The 16,492-nt window shown below is 37.4% G+C and overlaps 1 protein-coding gene across 1 annotated transcript in view; it reads left to right on the top strand.

Annotated features, from left to right (window-relative positions):
- Positions 1 to 15,555, top strand: part of zdhhc18b (zDHHC palmitoyltransferase 18b) — a gene marked incomplete at its 3' end in the record, with an annotated part of 16,879 nt that extends 1,324 nt beyond the window's left edge. The window contains exons 2-9 of the mRNA XM_079380976.1: positions 717 to 877; positions 3,215 to 3,370; positions 5,562 to 5,699; positions 8,202 to 8,267; positions 9,039 to 9,127; positions 11,138 to 11,250; positions 11,377 to 11,473; positions 15,220 to 15,555. Coding sequence (XP_079237102.1) covers positions 717 to 877; positions 3,215 to 3,370; positions 5,562 to 5,699; positions 8,202 to 8,267; positions 9,039 to 9,127; positions 11,138 to 11,250; positions 11,377 to 11,473; positions 15,220 to 15,555 — 1,156 coding nt within the window. The remainder of the gene's footprint in view (positions 1 to 716; positions 878 to 3,214; positions 3,371 to 5,561; positions 5,700 to 8,201; positions 8,268 to 9,038; positions 9,128 to 11,137; positions 11,251 to 11,376; positions 11,474 to 15,219) is intronic.
- Positions 15,556 to 16,492: the final 937 nt, after the last annotated feature.

Raw genomic sequence — 16,492 nt, 5'->3', positions numbered from 1 at the left:
TAGAAATGAAAGTATTTTCATTTTAAGTCAAGCATAAACTACATAATGAAGATAATATTGAGCTGCGACTGCAAGATAAACAGTAGGTTTCCATTGTGACAACTTACCCCCTTTACATGCCTGTTAGAAATATGCCCCCCCCCCCCACACCATAGCTAATTTATGTTATATGTACCCTTTATGCAGTACCTTAATTATTCAATTTATAATAATAGCAACTAAATATTCAGTAGGCAAGATTATTAAACTGAGAATGAACTATTAGGTACAGTATATATTCACTGGAGTGTGTGAAAATGATTTATACAGTAATAGAGATTGTAATATGAATCTGCATGTGAAATGTCTCTCTCAGGATATTATTTGTATTGAGGCCCTTTTTAGGGACTTAATTAACAATGTATGGTTACTTAAATGTGGCTCATTTAATTAGGTGTTAATCAAACACCTCAGTAAAGCTTTTCCCTGTGGATGCAGCAAATTAAGTAGAAACCGAGTTGGATTCTAATGTTCAAATCTTTGTTTATTTTCAATGCTCTGCAACACTTTAGACATCAGTTCGCTCGTTCTCTTTATAGGGTGTCTGTTTAGCATTAGACGTGGGATTGGGAATCCGCAGAGCTGCAGGGAAGCGTTTAATGGAGCAGCACAGTATTTTAAAGCCTCCTTGCCTTCACAATCAATGTTTTCCTAATTGAGGCGTTGTGTGGTTCCAGCTGCCCGTTCCTGGTGAAGCACCTCACCAGCTGCATCCCGGCCATCGGAGGGGTCCTGTTTGTGTTTGTGATCATCTCTCTCCTCCAGACCAGCTTCACGGATCCGGGGATTCTGCCCCGGGCCACACCAGAGGAGGCTGCAGACATCGAGAAACAGATCGGTGAGGGAGCACACATCTCATCCACACGTCTCCGGATTACTAGCACACTGCATAGTGCACTCTATACACTGTATACTGCATTCAGTTATCATCTACAGAAAATGCTTTGCATTATTAACCTAGGTTTGGCTAAATGTCTTTTGACAGTTGATTATATAATGAGCTAAGAATGAGACGTCTGATGTTGCTTCTGGTTCATTCGTCACTCTGGATGTGTTAGGTCAAGTCTAGGGCATTGCATTATGGGATAGAGGGCTCAGTGCAGCGTGCTCTGGTGCTGCTACATTTTAGCAAATGTATTAGTCCCTCCATATTGAAGCAATTTTTTTTTTTAATGGTGTATGAACAGAAATAACGTTGGTTAACAAATGAATGAAACAAAATTGTCATTTTTGAAATTGTATTATTATTTGTATGATGCATATTTTGCATTCCACTGTGCCTTTCTGTTGTTTTGTCTGTAAACATGCACTAGATGGATGTCTTTGACTGTTGACCCGGTGTCGTTTGTAGCAAATATTGCATAAGGCCTTCTAAAAACATGCCGTTCATGTTAAAATAAGCTCAACATTTAAAAAAAACACATCTGTAGAAATTAAATTCCATTGCACTGAAATGTGTATTTCGTTATGTATGTAAACTGTGACCATAACTAAAAGCATTGGTTGAGGGGGAAAAAAACACAAAACAAACTGTAGTTTTTAAAATTGAATTATGTTATCTGACCTGTGTCTATGTAAAGAATGGGGCATAGAATCCATTTGGATTAAGAATTTTGCACAAGTGTGAAAGATTTCCTAATGCTAATTTTGCATTGGGTTCAAGTAATGGAAAAATGGACCTTCTTTTTGGACTTTTTGTGTCTGCTAAATGCATAAATGTAAATAATAACCTTGTTTGAGAGGTTTTTGCGAAATCTTTTTAATTTCGGCTTCTAACAGAGAAAGCCGCATCCCACAGCCCTGAATAAGCCTTTGAACTGCTCTGAACGTGCCGCCATCTCTTCTTCTCCATGACAAATTAGAGGACATTCTGTCCTAATGACAGAGGACAGCTCTGACATGATGATTGTCATGAACGCACACTCCCCCAGGACTCGAAATGAGATCTTCACCTGCTCAATTGTAGCACATTCACGTCTGGTCGTTGCAGTGAGAGGTTTGTTCCTCTCTGAACAAGGTCACATGATTGCGGTGCATACTCATCCGTTATTTTAGATGTCCTCCAAACAGGAACATAATCTGCCAGTCAGAGAGCTGAAGCGGTCTGCAGTTATTAGTTTTAATAATAATCATAATAGTAGAATTTCTGCTCTGCTCAAGCAGTTCAGACTGACGTGTTTGTGAGGTGCATGATGTATCTTTTTTTTTTTTGTGTGTTTCAAGGCAAATTTATTGTTGTCTGACTTGCTTTCACCCCTCTGACCTTCGCTGCAGGTTGCTTCTGGAAGAAAGGCTCAGTTTGTGTGTAGTTGTCATGTTTTATATCTGTGACGCATGTTCTTTCTGATCTGCAAATTTGCAGTATATCTGCTGCGCTGAATTTAAGTTGCAGAATTGATATCCAAGTGGCAGATATTAAGCCGAGTTTGTTTTTTAAGAGCATTTGAGGATGAATCATTGTGTACTCTGTTTGACTGGATTGGAATAAAACATGTAAAAAAACAACCAAAAAATCTAGTTAGTGCACAGACAGAAAATCACAGATTAGAGGCCGTTCACACATAACGTGTTTTTGCATTGCACTTCTTTCTCCTTGTGTAAACATGCACTAGATGGATGTCTTTGACTGTTGCCCTTGTGGTTTTTTGCAGCATTTCGCATGACAAGACATGCAGTCAAATAAGTTCAGCTTTTTAGGAACGCATCTCTAGATCTTGCTTTTTACCCCTCTAGACTGCTTTTTCACTAAATGCATGTCTGTGACATTGCACTCAGTTTTCAGATCTTTTGCAGCTTTCCAAAAATGCAGTTGTCATTAACAGACAGTTAAATTAAAACTATTATCTGTAGACCTTAAATGTGTTTTTTTTTTGTTTTTGAGACTTAAAAAAAGCAGTGTCTGGAGTAGCAATTTTTCTTTATTTGTTTTTATAGCCATGTGTCATGGTTTTAGACCATTATGTGCAAGTGGTTTTGTTATTTTAGTGCGTGTGTTCATCTAATTTCAAAAGACAGGAAGTGTTTGAGCTGTTTAGAGCAAACTCTGTTCAACTTCAAGAGCATTTAAAAATCAAAATGATCCCAGCCGCAGAGTTGAGTTGTTTTCTTTAATGTTTATTGAAATTCCTTCCTGACATCTCATCCGCTGCTGGAAATGTGTTTTTCTCTCTCGCAGACAACCCGACGGGCTCGTCCTCATCCTACCGCCCCCCGCCGCGCACGAAGGAGGTCGTCATCAATCAGCAGGTGGTTAAACTCAAGTACTGCTTCACCTGCAAGATCTTCCGGCCGCCGCGCACCTCCCACTGCAGCCTGTGTGACAACTGTGTGGGTGAGAGGAGCTTCCAGAAATGGACAGCAAATCTGAGGCTGCTTTTAATGATAATTATTAGTGGCGATTGCTAATGCAAGTGTCATTTACCGCTATTGCTCATACTAAAGGTTACAAGTTAACATTTAAATTCATGCATCTGGCAGATGCTTTTATCTAAAGCTGCTTACATTGCACTCCAGGTATGCATTATTTTAAATTCATATCAGTTCATCAGTCTAAGTGCATTAACGCTGTTTGATGTGCAGGAGCACCGCTCCGATATAACTAGAGCAACATAGCAGTGTGTGTGTGCAATGATGCCTGCTAGGGCTGCACGATTAATTGAAATAAAAACTGGATATGCGATATGGCTTAGAGGGATTATCAAATTGCAAAGCTGTATTCAATATATGTGCTGTGTGTTTCAGAGCGAAGAGCAGAACTGTGTTCATTTACTCGTGAGCAGCTCATTCTCAGTGTTTTCAGCATCTCGCAGTAAATGCTGCTCCACATGTACTCATCTCTGCATCTGCTCTGAGTCTCTGTAATGCGCATTTGTGAACGCAACATGTGCCGATTGTCTAGAAGAGACGATGTTTTCCATCAAAATGAAGACTGACTGAAATAGTAGTATTATAATTTTACATTAAAGGGATAGTTCACTCAAAAATGAAAAGGCTGTCATTAATTACTCACCCGTAAGACCTTCGTTCATCTTCAGAACACAAATTAAGATATTTTTGATGCATTCTGAGAGCTCTCTGACCCTCCATAGACAGCAAGGATCCTTACACGATCAAGGTCCAGAAACGTAGTAAAGACATCATTAAAATAATCAAATTTTACGTGATTTTATGAAGCTACGAGAATTATTTTTTGTGCGCAAAATAAAAAGCATATGCTTTTTGCGTCCAGTGGATAAAAATGGCGCTATAGGGTGACACGGAGGAGAAGAATTGTTGAATAAAGACGTTTTTTTTTTTTTTTTTGTGCACACAAACTCTTCTCGTAGCTTCCTAAATTGAGGTTGAACCCCTGATGTCACATGGAATATTTTAGTGATGATCTTGCTACGTTTCTGGACCTTGATCTTGTTCATTACATTGCTGTCTATGGAGGGTCAGAGAGCTCTCAGAATACATCAAAAATATCTTAATTTGTGCTCCGAAGATGAACGAAGGTCTGGAACGACATGAGGGTGAGTAATTAATGACAGCATTTTCATTTTTGGGTGAACTGTCCCTTTAAGTAATGTAAAATAAAATATATTGTGTTTTCTTATATACTTATCTTTTGTTTTACTGTGAAATATCTCAATAGTAATATTTCATGTTTTTATTATTATTATTATTATTATTATTTTATTTTAGCTTTTTTCCCCTCATTTATAGCTATACAATTTTTATTGGTAAAAATCACAAAAAAAATAAATAAATACATTTTTACTCAAATTGTGCAGCCCTAGTGCCTGTCCTCCTTTTTTTTTTTTTTTTTTTTCGGTCTTTGTTCCTGAAGTATTTTTCTCTGTTCATATATCCCATAGGGATTTTAAAAAGTCTTTGTTTAAAGCATTGGAAGCCATTAATCAAATCAACCCACTATGCGATCAGGTACTAGTTAATAGTGAATGTGTTCCCTAATCTAAAGTGTTACCAAAACCTGAAAATGAAACACGGGTTCAAAACTGTGTAGTTTTATGGCTTTAATGAGGTAAAGAAGTACAGTCCCATGAAGCATTGCAAATGACACAATCAAATTTAAATCAGTTGGTTTCAACAAATGCATATACCATTAATTAACAACACTGTTGTTCATAGTAGCTCTGTCTTTAAGTGCTTGTAATTTTATTAATCAATTCCTCTATGAAGATAATTAATACTTTTTTACTTCACTGTTGCTCTTGATTTAGTTTTTTACAGGCAAACACTGCTCAGAAAATGTAACCGTAATGTGGTTACTCCTAACATTCAATATTAATTGCCAGCGTGTTTATTGTGTGCAGTTTCACACTCTTCTGCTGGCGAATCCACGTAGGATGTTATCTTTCTCAGGTTTAGCTGTGTTATTTATAGCATTAGGTTTATGAAGCCGGTTTGAAGCATTTAGGTTTGATCTTTGAAGTTCTCACTCGTTCTTAAGCCAGCAGATTTTTTTCATTCCTGCTGTAATAAATCACGTGTGATGGCCTGCTGTCGTGTGTGTTTAACAGAGCGCTTCGATCATCACTGCCCCTGGGTCGGCAACTGTGTGGGAAAACGAAACTATCGCTTCTTCTACACCTTCATCGTCTCGCTGTCTTTCCTCACGGCCTTCATCTTTGGTTGTGTAACCACACACCTGGCTCTAAGTATGTGTCATTTTCCTTGACAACTCTTTCTGTATCTGTGAGCTCAAACAAATATATACATCGCTGAGTGCTGTGTGAATTTAACATCCGTTCGGTGAGGTCATATCACGTTCTAGTTAAGAGCTCTTTGTGTGTATATGTATACACTCCCCTCCAAAAGTATTGGGACAGTAAGGCCAATTCCTTTATTTTTGCTGTAGACTGAAAACATTTGGGTTTGACATCAAAATATGAAAATGAGATGAGAGATTAACATTTCAGCTTTTATTTACAGGTATTTTCATCTGGATCTGATACACAACTTAGAAGATAGCACCTTTTGTTTGAACCCACCCATTTTTCATGTTACCAGAAGTATTGGAACAGATAGAATTAACAGATTAAAGTGAAAAAGACTTAATATTTAGTTGCAAATCCTTTGCTTTCAATAACTGCATCAAGCCTGTGACCCACTGACATCACCAAACTTTTGCATTCTTCTTCTGTGACGCTTTTCCAGGCTTTCACCGCAGCCTCTTTCAGTTTTGGGGGGTTACTCCCTTCAGTCTCTTCTTTAGCAGGTAAAATGCATCCTCTACAGGGTTTAAGTGTGGAGATTGACTTGGCCAGTCTAAAACCTTCCACCTCTTGCCCCTGATGAACTTCTTTGTTGTTTTGGCACTATGTTTTGGGTCATTATCTTGCTGCGTGATGAAGGATCTCCCAATCAGTTTGGTTGCATCTTTCTGTAAATTGTCAGACAAAATATTTCTGTAGACTTCTGAGTTAATTTTGCTGCTGCCATCATGTTACATCATTAATGAAGATTAATGAGCCTGTCCCAGAAGAAGCGATGAAAGCCCACGCCATTACATTACTTGTGTAATGTGTACTATAATGTACACCTGTGTATACTTTGTTTCAGATGAGCTTGTATGTTTGGGATCATGAGCAGATCCTTTCTTTCTCCAAACTTTAGCTTTTCCATCACTTTGGTCCATAAAATCAGTCCATAAAACCTTGTCCCAGAATTTGTGAGGCTCGTCTCCTATTCTCCTTGCTAATGAGTGGTTTGCATCTTCTGGTGTATCCTCTGTACTTCTGTTCATGAAGTCTTCTGCGAACAGTAGATCGAGATACCTTCACTCCTGCCCTCTGGAGGTTGTTGCTGATGTCACTAACAGTTGTTTTAGGGTCTTTCTTTACAGCTGTCACAATGTTTCTGTCATCAACTGCAGATGTTTTCCTTGATCTACCCGTTTGAGGTGTGTTACTTAGTACACCAGTGGTTTCTTTCTTCCTCAGGAGAGTCCAAATGGTTGTCCTTGCTATTGCCAGTGTTTGTGCAATGGTTTGATTGATTTTTCATCTTCTCTCAGCTTCACAATTGCTTGTTTTTCACCCATAGACACCTCTCTGGTTTTCATGTTGGTGACACGTCTAACTATAAATGCAGTCTGCACGGATCTGAAACTGAGCGCAGACATTCAGTGCTATTTATTGTTTGAATAATCCATTAATAGGACACACCAGGGCAACAAAACACACGTCAGTCACATGTTCCAATACTTCTGGTAACATGAAAAATAGGTGGGTTCAAACTAAAGGTGCTATCTTCTGAGTTGTGTATCAGATCCAGATGAAAATACCTGTAAATAAAAGCTGAAATGTTAATCTCTCATCTCATATTCATGTCAAACCCAATTGTTTTTAGTCTACAGCAAAAATAAAGGGATTGGCCTTACTGTTCCAATACTTTTGGAGGGGAGTGTAGATTTGTAACCAGAGTAGTTATTGCCTTTCTAAGAAGTGACGTTATAATGTTGCAAAAGATTTCTATTTCAAATAAATCCTGTTTTTTTTTTTTACTTTGTTCAAAAGTATAAATCATGTTTTTCCTAAAAATTCTAATAATAAAATGTATTTCTTGAGCAGTAAATCAGCATATTAGAATTATTTCTGAAGGATCATGTGACTGAAGACTGGAGTAATGATGCTGAAAATACAGCTTTGATCAATGAAATTAAATGTTACAATATATTATAATAGAAAACAGTTATTTTTAAATTGTAATAATATTTCACAATATTACTGTTTTTACTGTAAAAAATTATACCAACCAAAAACGTTTGAATAATAGTATAACTTATAATAGAGACACTTACTTCATGAGGTGCATCTTGGAATGTGTTTGAACAGCATAGGAGTTGTTTTAAAAAAAAGAAAAAAGAAAATGTAATACAACATTGTTCCATTGTTCCAAATTGGAACAATTTAGACACAACTAATTTCCAGTTTTTAAGCATAACCTATTTAATTTAGTCAGATGTGTCCAGATAATAGTGGTAGTGTTTACATCAGCTCTTTTTAATCAAAGAGTTGGTTTGTTTGCACTATGTTGTATTTAAAAAGGCAAAGCACAGATGCCAAATGAGCCGATGAGAGGTCATGTGAATCTCTTATTGAACCTAAATGGCTTAAGATCTGATAAAAGCTTTTAGTGACTAATGCTCTCTTTTGTAGGGTCACAAGGAGGAAACGGGTTGGTTTTCGCTCTCCAAGCGAGTCCTGCCAGATATCCTTTCATTTGTTGTTCGATTTTAGATGTTTAACTTATGAAAAGTCTGTTATTGCTGTAAAGGAATGCGCTGGGTTAAATACAAGTGAAGTTCAATGAACAAGAAATGACACAGAAAATGTCAACTTTTGCCTCAGTTTATTAAAACAAATGAATATTGGGTTTGTAGTAATGTGCTTACAATGTGAATCTATTGGGCAAGTCTTCATACTAAAAACTAAAACAACAGTGTAAAATACAGGATTTTTGATAGTATTATATAGCTAGTATAGTCATAGTGGTTTTTACAATGCACGTTGGAGTGCCTCTCAATGCAATTGTTCCAGCCACCCAAAATGTCACATTTCTGCTTTGAGCACTTCTGTATGGAGTACAGCACATGACATGTGGGGGGGATTTTTTTTCTTTCGTTTTAGATAAATTGTTCCCATGATTTATTAACAAGTTCCTTCATTTTAGTTAAATCATGGTCATATTGTACTGATTCATTCCCTTTAGTTTAGTTCAACTGTGGCCATGATTTAACTGAAACAAGGGAATGAATTCCTAATCCATGGCCATAATATCTGTTTTTTTCCTCTGCGTGTCATAGGCAGGGCTCAGCACTTTGCTACACTTCTATTATAAGTGCAATGTTTGTACAAACCGAGGGACTAGTCAAAATGAGGCTGTTGATCAAGTTATATTTAACCCAAAATATTCCTGTACTGTGTGCTATTAATATTCATTATTGGTGCAAATTCTGAAGTTTTCCTTTACTTTCTTCACTGCTCTTGAGTTAGTGGTTTGCTTCTTTTCAGTTTGGTCCATTTTGGGCCTCTCAGGCTTCCATACATACCTGGTGGCTGCAAATCTTACTACCAATGAGGATGTAAGTGTTTTCCTTTCATAACTTAAGAGGTGTAAAAGTTGTTTTACCTCTAATACACTCAACAATGTAGGCCTAAATTTAAGATAATTTATTTGTAATTCAAATACATTTTTCTACCATTTGAATTGAGAAAATATTTTCATTAGTGTAAAAAACATGCTGCAAATACTCAGAACACAATCAAATACAGAAACATACTGCAAATACTCACAACACAATCAAATACAGAAACATACTGCAAATACTCACAACACACTCAAATACAGAAACATACTGCAAATACTCACAACACAATCAAATACAGAAACACTGCAAATACTCACAACGCAATCAAATACAGAAACACTGCAAATACTCACAACACAATCAAATACAGAAACATGCTGCAAATACTCACAACACAATCAAATACAGAAACATACTGCAAATGCTCACAACACAATCAAATACAGAAACATACTGCAAATGCTCACAACACAATCAAATACAGAAACATACTGCAAATGCTCACAACACAATCAAATACAGAAACATACTGCAAATACTCACAACGCAATCAAATACAGAAACACTGCAAATGCTCGCAATGCAATCAAATACAGAAACACTGCAAATACTCACAACACAATCAGATACAGAAACATGCTGCAAATACTCTCAACACAATCAAATACAGAAACATGCTGCAAATACTCACAACACAATCAAATACAGAAACACTGCAAATACTCACAACACAATCAAATACAGAAACACTGCAAATACTCACAACACAATCAGATACAGAAACATGCTGCAAATACTCTCAACACAATCAGATACAGAAACACTGCAAATACTCACAACACAATCAAATACAGAAATATGCTGCAAATACTCACAACACAATCAAATACAGAAACATGCTGCAAATACTCACAACACAATCAAATACAGAAACATGCTGCAAATACTCACAACACAATCAAATACAGAAACATGCTGCAAATACTCACAACACAATCAAATACAGAAATATGCTGCAAATACTCACAACACAATCAAATACAGAAACATGCTGCAAATACTCACAACACAATCAAATACAGAAATATGCTGCAAATACTCACAACACAATCAAATACAGAAACATGCTGCAAATACTCACAACACAATCAAATACAGAAACATACTCTAAATACTCACAAAGCGACTATATACAGATACATGCTGCAAATACTCACAAAACAAACAAATACAAAGTATTTGGTCACGTTGTGCGTATTTGCAGAGCATTTCTGTATTCGGTTGTGCTGTGAGTATTTGCAGCACGTGCTGTCAAACTGATGAAGATGTTGGTTTAATTTGCTGGTGTTTTTTCTACTTGCATGCATTTTCTTAAGTTGCAGCACATTGAGCTCTCTCGGCCACCATAGAAACTACTAGTGCTGTCAAACGATTAATCGTGATTAATCGCATCCAAAATAAAAAAATTATTTACATAATATATCTGTGTGTACTGTATAATTTATTAAATTTACATTTATGCATTTAGCAGACGCTTTTATCCAAAGTGACTTACATTGCATTCAAGTTACAGTTTTTACATTTTATCAGCTCTTGCTTTCCCTAGGAATCGAACCTATGACCTTGGCGTTGCTAGTGCCATGCTCTACTATTTGAGCTACAGGAAATACACATACGTACGGTACATATTTTGAAAATATTTACATTTATATATATTCATATAGTTTATAATATATATAAATATATTTAATATATAAAAGTAAAAATTTTCTTAAGTATATACATGCATGGGTCTGTATTTATACAGTATATACATAATAAATATACACAGTACACACACTATGTAAACAAAAACTTTTATTTTGGATGCGATTAATCACGATTAATCGTTTGACAGCACTAAAAAATAGATACAAATACATTATTTATTTATTTTTATTGTTATTATTATTTAGGCCTAAATATTTCATGGATTGTATGTGTATTTTTATGTCCGTATTACAGATTAAAGGCTCCTGGTCAGGGAAAAGTGGAAATGAGGATGTTGGAAATCCTTACAGTTACAACAGCATTATCAAAAACTGTTGTTCTGTGCTCTGTGGACCCATGCCACCCAGGTGAGACGTGTAGATGAGTGCATATGGTCTCCAGTATGCCAGTGAAAACTATATCCACAATATGAAGCCTTTGTTTATCACTGTGGCTTTGTTGTAATTCCTGTGCCTCCTCTCTTGTCTTGTCAGTTTGATTGACCGGCGAGGCTTTGTGCCCTCCGATGATTCCGTCCAGACCAGTCCCGTGGAAATCGAACTCCCGGCTGCTAAAAATGACACAAACATGGTAGGAAGAGCAGTCACCTCAGGCCGACCTCCTCCTCCTCCTCCACCCCCGGTCGTAACCCTACAGCAACCTGTCATCTCCATTCAGAGCCACTCGACAGCCTGAGTTCCTGTGTCTGATAAAAAGCCAGCATTTTCTCCTCTTGCTGCGTTGTTTGATGCGTTTTGGCATGGGTCACACCCTTCATTTAGATGTCAGACAGCGTTCGGATCGCTGGGCTGCAGCCAAGTGTGGCTGTCTCAGATTTGTTTGGTGTTGAGGAGAGTTGTTACGGCTGTGCCGCCTTTGGTCAAAGTCACATATATAGATGAGATTTATGTTGTTTACTTTGGGTTTGAAAGGGAAATAAATGTTTATGTACTCATTCTCTATGGTTTGGCTCCCTCGTAGATCAGTGGGTTGGAGTGTATATGGTTTACAAAGAAGTGGGTGTAGCCGTCGTGTTACGTTAACTTTGCATCTTATTACAAAAAAAGGAAATTCAACTTTTGGCTTCCTGTGACACTAGGTAGAATTCACAGTTTGTGAGCAGGAAAGACACTATAGTTTCAGATGATGGTGTTTATTTTTGAAGCTCTTCGAAGGTTCAAAGACTTGTGAGATTATGATGCACAATGGTGCCCTTGAAAAACATCTGAGGATAAGCAAATTCCTCTCACAAATGTTGTTTATTTTTCATTAATTTATTAAAGTTGTTTTTAGTACAATCTGAGCATGTAAAAACAACTCAAGCTGTTTGTTTGTTTGCATGATTCGGGTTGTTTGATTCAAACAAACAAGCAACTTGTTTTTTAGTTTTTGTATTTTATTGTGGCTGTTTATCAACTTGAATGTGCCTTGAAGTTTTTTTTCCCAGATCTTTTTGGTTTAAGCTCAGATGTTGGACTTGTCACCAAAACAAAGTGCCTCTCATCAGTGAACAAACAAACCAACAGCTAACAGCTCTAGTGTTTATGTGCATTTCTTTGGTTGTAACTTGGCGGAAAAGTCCATGTTATCCTGTTTTGTGAAGTAAAAACAAAAATAGCAAGGTTAAATATGACTTCTATTAAACTATGGAAAAATATCAGTTTTATTTACAGAAAAAAATGCAGTTAAAGTTAATAAGGTGCTAATGCATCTCTGCACAGTAGTGTAGGGATCCGGTACTCACACTTGACATGCGGTTGTGTCTGTGTGCATGTGCATATATTGTGAAATAGTTTGCATGTGACATGGAAACTTCCCTATGGGATTTTATGTATTATGAATGCATGGGTTTAAATCCCTCATTTTTTTTTTGTTTGTTTTTAAATGGAGAACATTGCTGACATTTTGTACTTTTTGAACACATTTGTGCTTGTATATATTGAAAATGCATTTTAATGTTAAATAAATATTTTTCAAACTAAACCACAGAATTCCTGTCCTGCATGCATATTTGTTGTTTTGAGTATGTAGGTATCGAGTTGTTTGTTTACTCAAAGTTGCGTATGTTTTCCTGGCATGTTCTGATGCATTAGTGCACATTAGTGCTGTTACACTTATCGGTCTTAGCACATTAACCGTTGTCCTCTATATGTGTGTGTGCATGTGTGTTTAGGAGAAAGATTGCCTGGATTTCGCCCTGTCTTGTGCCGGCTGATGGTTCAGTGGGCAGAAGTAGGGGATTGTGGGGAGGTTGGTAAGACTCAGGCGGGTGTTTGGGGCACACTGATAGATTCCTGTAGGTGGCGTCACATTGGCTCTACGTGCTTTCGGCCTGCATGCTGCCTGAATGAGTGCTGCTGCCAGAGCTAATAGTGCTGATGTATGACGGCTGATGTTTTACTGCATCAGCACACCATCAGCACTGCTCCTCCTCCTCCCATTCTGACCACTAACCACTATATCATGTTTCATTTGTGTATATGTGCTTTGACTTTGATTTAGTCAGTCTGGTTAAGCTGTAGTATCATGCCATGGACCAAAATCTTAAAGGGAAATTCATCCAAACACAAGTCATTTTTATGCCCTCATGTTGTTCCAAATCCTTCTGTGGATAACAAAAGGAGATGTTAAGCAGAATGTCCAAGCTCTTGTTTTCCATACAATGAATGCATGTTCAAGCTTTACAGTCCTTGTTCCTGTAAAATTATCATTAAAATAAATTAAAGTCAAAAAGATCTATCAATATGATCTATATTTTAAGGCAATGCGATAGCTTTGTGAGAGGAACGAGAAAAAAGGAGTGGTTTAGATCATATTATTGATTGAATAGACTGATGTAAGTCATATTCTGGTTATTTCAAATTGGACATAGACAATTTTGTGGTTTAGTAACGGAGTCAGACTGAGAGAGTACTATTCAAACCGCTAAATCACTTGGCTGATTGAAACTGTTTTGTAAATCTTTTTGGTTTATTGATTAGATGAACGGCTTGTTTGTCTGAAGCTTGGAAAGCTCTGCTAATTTCTTCTGAAGAATTTTCTAATTTTCAAATCTGCTCGCAATTTGCAGCCAGGCATTTGTTCATTCATATTTAAAAAAGAAAAAAATATTTCTGCATGATAAACACAATATTTGGGAAAACGTTAAATCATAACTCATCTTCCCGCAGACAGTCTCTTGAGTCGGTTGGGCTGTGTCATGTGTTCTGGCAACTGATATGATGTCCAGTGTTGCCAGATTGGCTCAATGATTTTAATCACAAAAGCCCTTTAAAACCTGCACACTTCAAGAAAAACCCACCTAAAACATTCAGCTCTTTCACTTTTTACTGTATGTAAAAGTGTCATAAATATAAGTTGTAGCTAGTGATAACTTGAATATACAGCTACAAATTTAAAATCTGGTTCCTTATTGTGTTAAAAAACCAATCACTCATGAATCATCACGTCTGCCTTCTAAAGGCAAATTTGTTACTTGCCTATAAAATGTAAACATTAAAAACTGACAAACTGTTTCCAAACTAGCCCAAAGTTTGTCCACCCACTCAAGCCAATTTTGACCCACACAATCAAATCCAAAACCGCCCAATCTGGCAACACTGGTGATGTCAGCAACAGGGGGTATGGCATCTTATGGTGTTCCACCCATGAAGTGGGGCCAAGTTTGAATGTCTACAAACAACAACTTAAAATGTCTGCATAGTGGACCTTTAAGAATCACATTTGCGTGAATTGGACATGCTCGGATTGCGTGGTGCTTGTTGCGTGCAGCAGGAGACATTGTCACATTTTGGTTAATTAGTCTCATTTTAGAGCCCTTGTTTTTTTGGGGTTTTTTTTTGTGCAGCACATCTACTTAGAGCTGTGTGAAGTACTGCTAAACATCTTCTTTAGTGTATGGGAGATAAAAAGATCCATTTTAAACAACATGAGGGTGAGTACATAACCATATAATTGAGATTTTTCAGTGAAATACCCTTTAAGATATTATTTTGTCTAATCTGTTCTGATTTGACTCCTTATCTGTAAGTCTCATGATTTGTATTGTTTTCTCCTAGCAGAATATATACGAGCACTTCAATATGACTCACAAGTTGGTCATATTCAGTTCTATTTAGCAGAAGAAGAAGAATCATCTGCATGAGTCATCAGTGACGCTGATATCTGATTGGCTGTGGCTTTACTGCTCAGCTATTTAAGCGTTTCCTTTTAAACCACCTCAAAATATTTTACTTCCACTCTTTCTAACATGAATCTACTTCCTTTTTTGTCTTTGTCACACCCATTCCCTTATCCCATCATAACTCTCCATCCATCTTTCCCATCTTCCTCCACAGTGCACACAGGGAACCAAAGGTCTGCTGGAAACGGCCTCTCGATCTCCTCTCCTCACGAGCTCCTGTCCGCAGGCCAAACCTCAAGCCATGCCGGCCGTCTTGGAGACTCTTCCAGAGATCGTCCCATCACCTACCCCAGAGCCGCCCAAGACCACTGGAGGATGCCAGTCGACCAACACCCCTCACAAACATCACTCACACCACAGATCCAAGGCAAAACAAACCACTCATCCCACCCACAAAACCACCAACTCCTCTCCAAGACCTCATCACAGCCACAGTGCAAGACCGAAAGACTCCAAGAACAGAGACCCAAAATTCAGTTCTCTTCGCTGAGCAATCGGACCTGCAATGTCCTGTGATGGTGCATGTTAATGCATTTCTTGGATTAATTGAATTTGTCCTCAAGAGATTGATTGGTTCATTGAGTTTTGGTTGTGACTTCAAACAAACAGGTATGATATTCCCAGAAAGACCTCCAGGTTTACGAAACTGGTGGCTGTATTATTCTTCTGTAGAGGAATACCATCCACTCTGCAACCTGGAGAGCAAATAAGAAGTATGGACTTCCATTAACAGATTGATGACTGGAAAACTTTGTAAAGTGTTTCCGTATAAACAAGCAGAAAGGTCTCAAGAGTGAACTGCAGAGCAATTGCCTTTAAGATAATTGTCAATATTAAGAGTGAGTTCCAAAATGAGCTTCATCAGAACAGCAATAATGGAACAAAAACACTGTCGTCCTCGATGTGGACGTGAACTCTGGGATCCATTTCTCTGGCCTTATTTAGGTCTCATTGGGGATGCATTGGTCAAGCTTCAATAAGCAAAGAACCAATCTTCTTTATGCAAAAAATAAGAGCATGCCTGGAGAATATAGCTCACAATCATTCTTCATTCGTCATAGGGCTGCAAGATGAATTGTATTATAATCATGATCACGGTTTCTGCCCCTCTCAAATTTTTAAGCATTTTTAAAGTCTGTGATATTTTCCCACTGGTAATTTGTCCTTAAAACGTTTCAGTTTAATTTGTCATTTGCGTTATCGTACACTGGTATCACGACTCCAGTATCGTTCATTGTTGTGGTTGCCAGATGTCAAGAGTTTAAATCCCCCCCAATCATAGCTCTTTTCATGAACTGATACATTTTCTGACCAGTGGTTTACTTGATCAGTGTTGCCAACTAAGCGACTTTGTCACTAGATTTATCAAATTTTCAGACCTTATAAGTGACTTTTTTTTTCAAAAATGTCAATGCATTTCTATTACA

This window comes from Barbus barbus, assembly GCF_936440315.1.
Source record: "Barbus barbus genome assembly, chromosome: 27".
NCBI lineage: Eukaryota > Metazoa > Chordata > Actinopteri > Cypriniformes > Cyprinidae > Barbus > Barbus barbus.
Note: the sequence above shows the minus strand (reverse complement) of the source record. Positions and strands in the feature narration are given on the sequence as shown.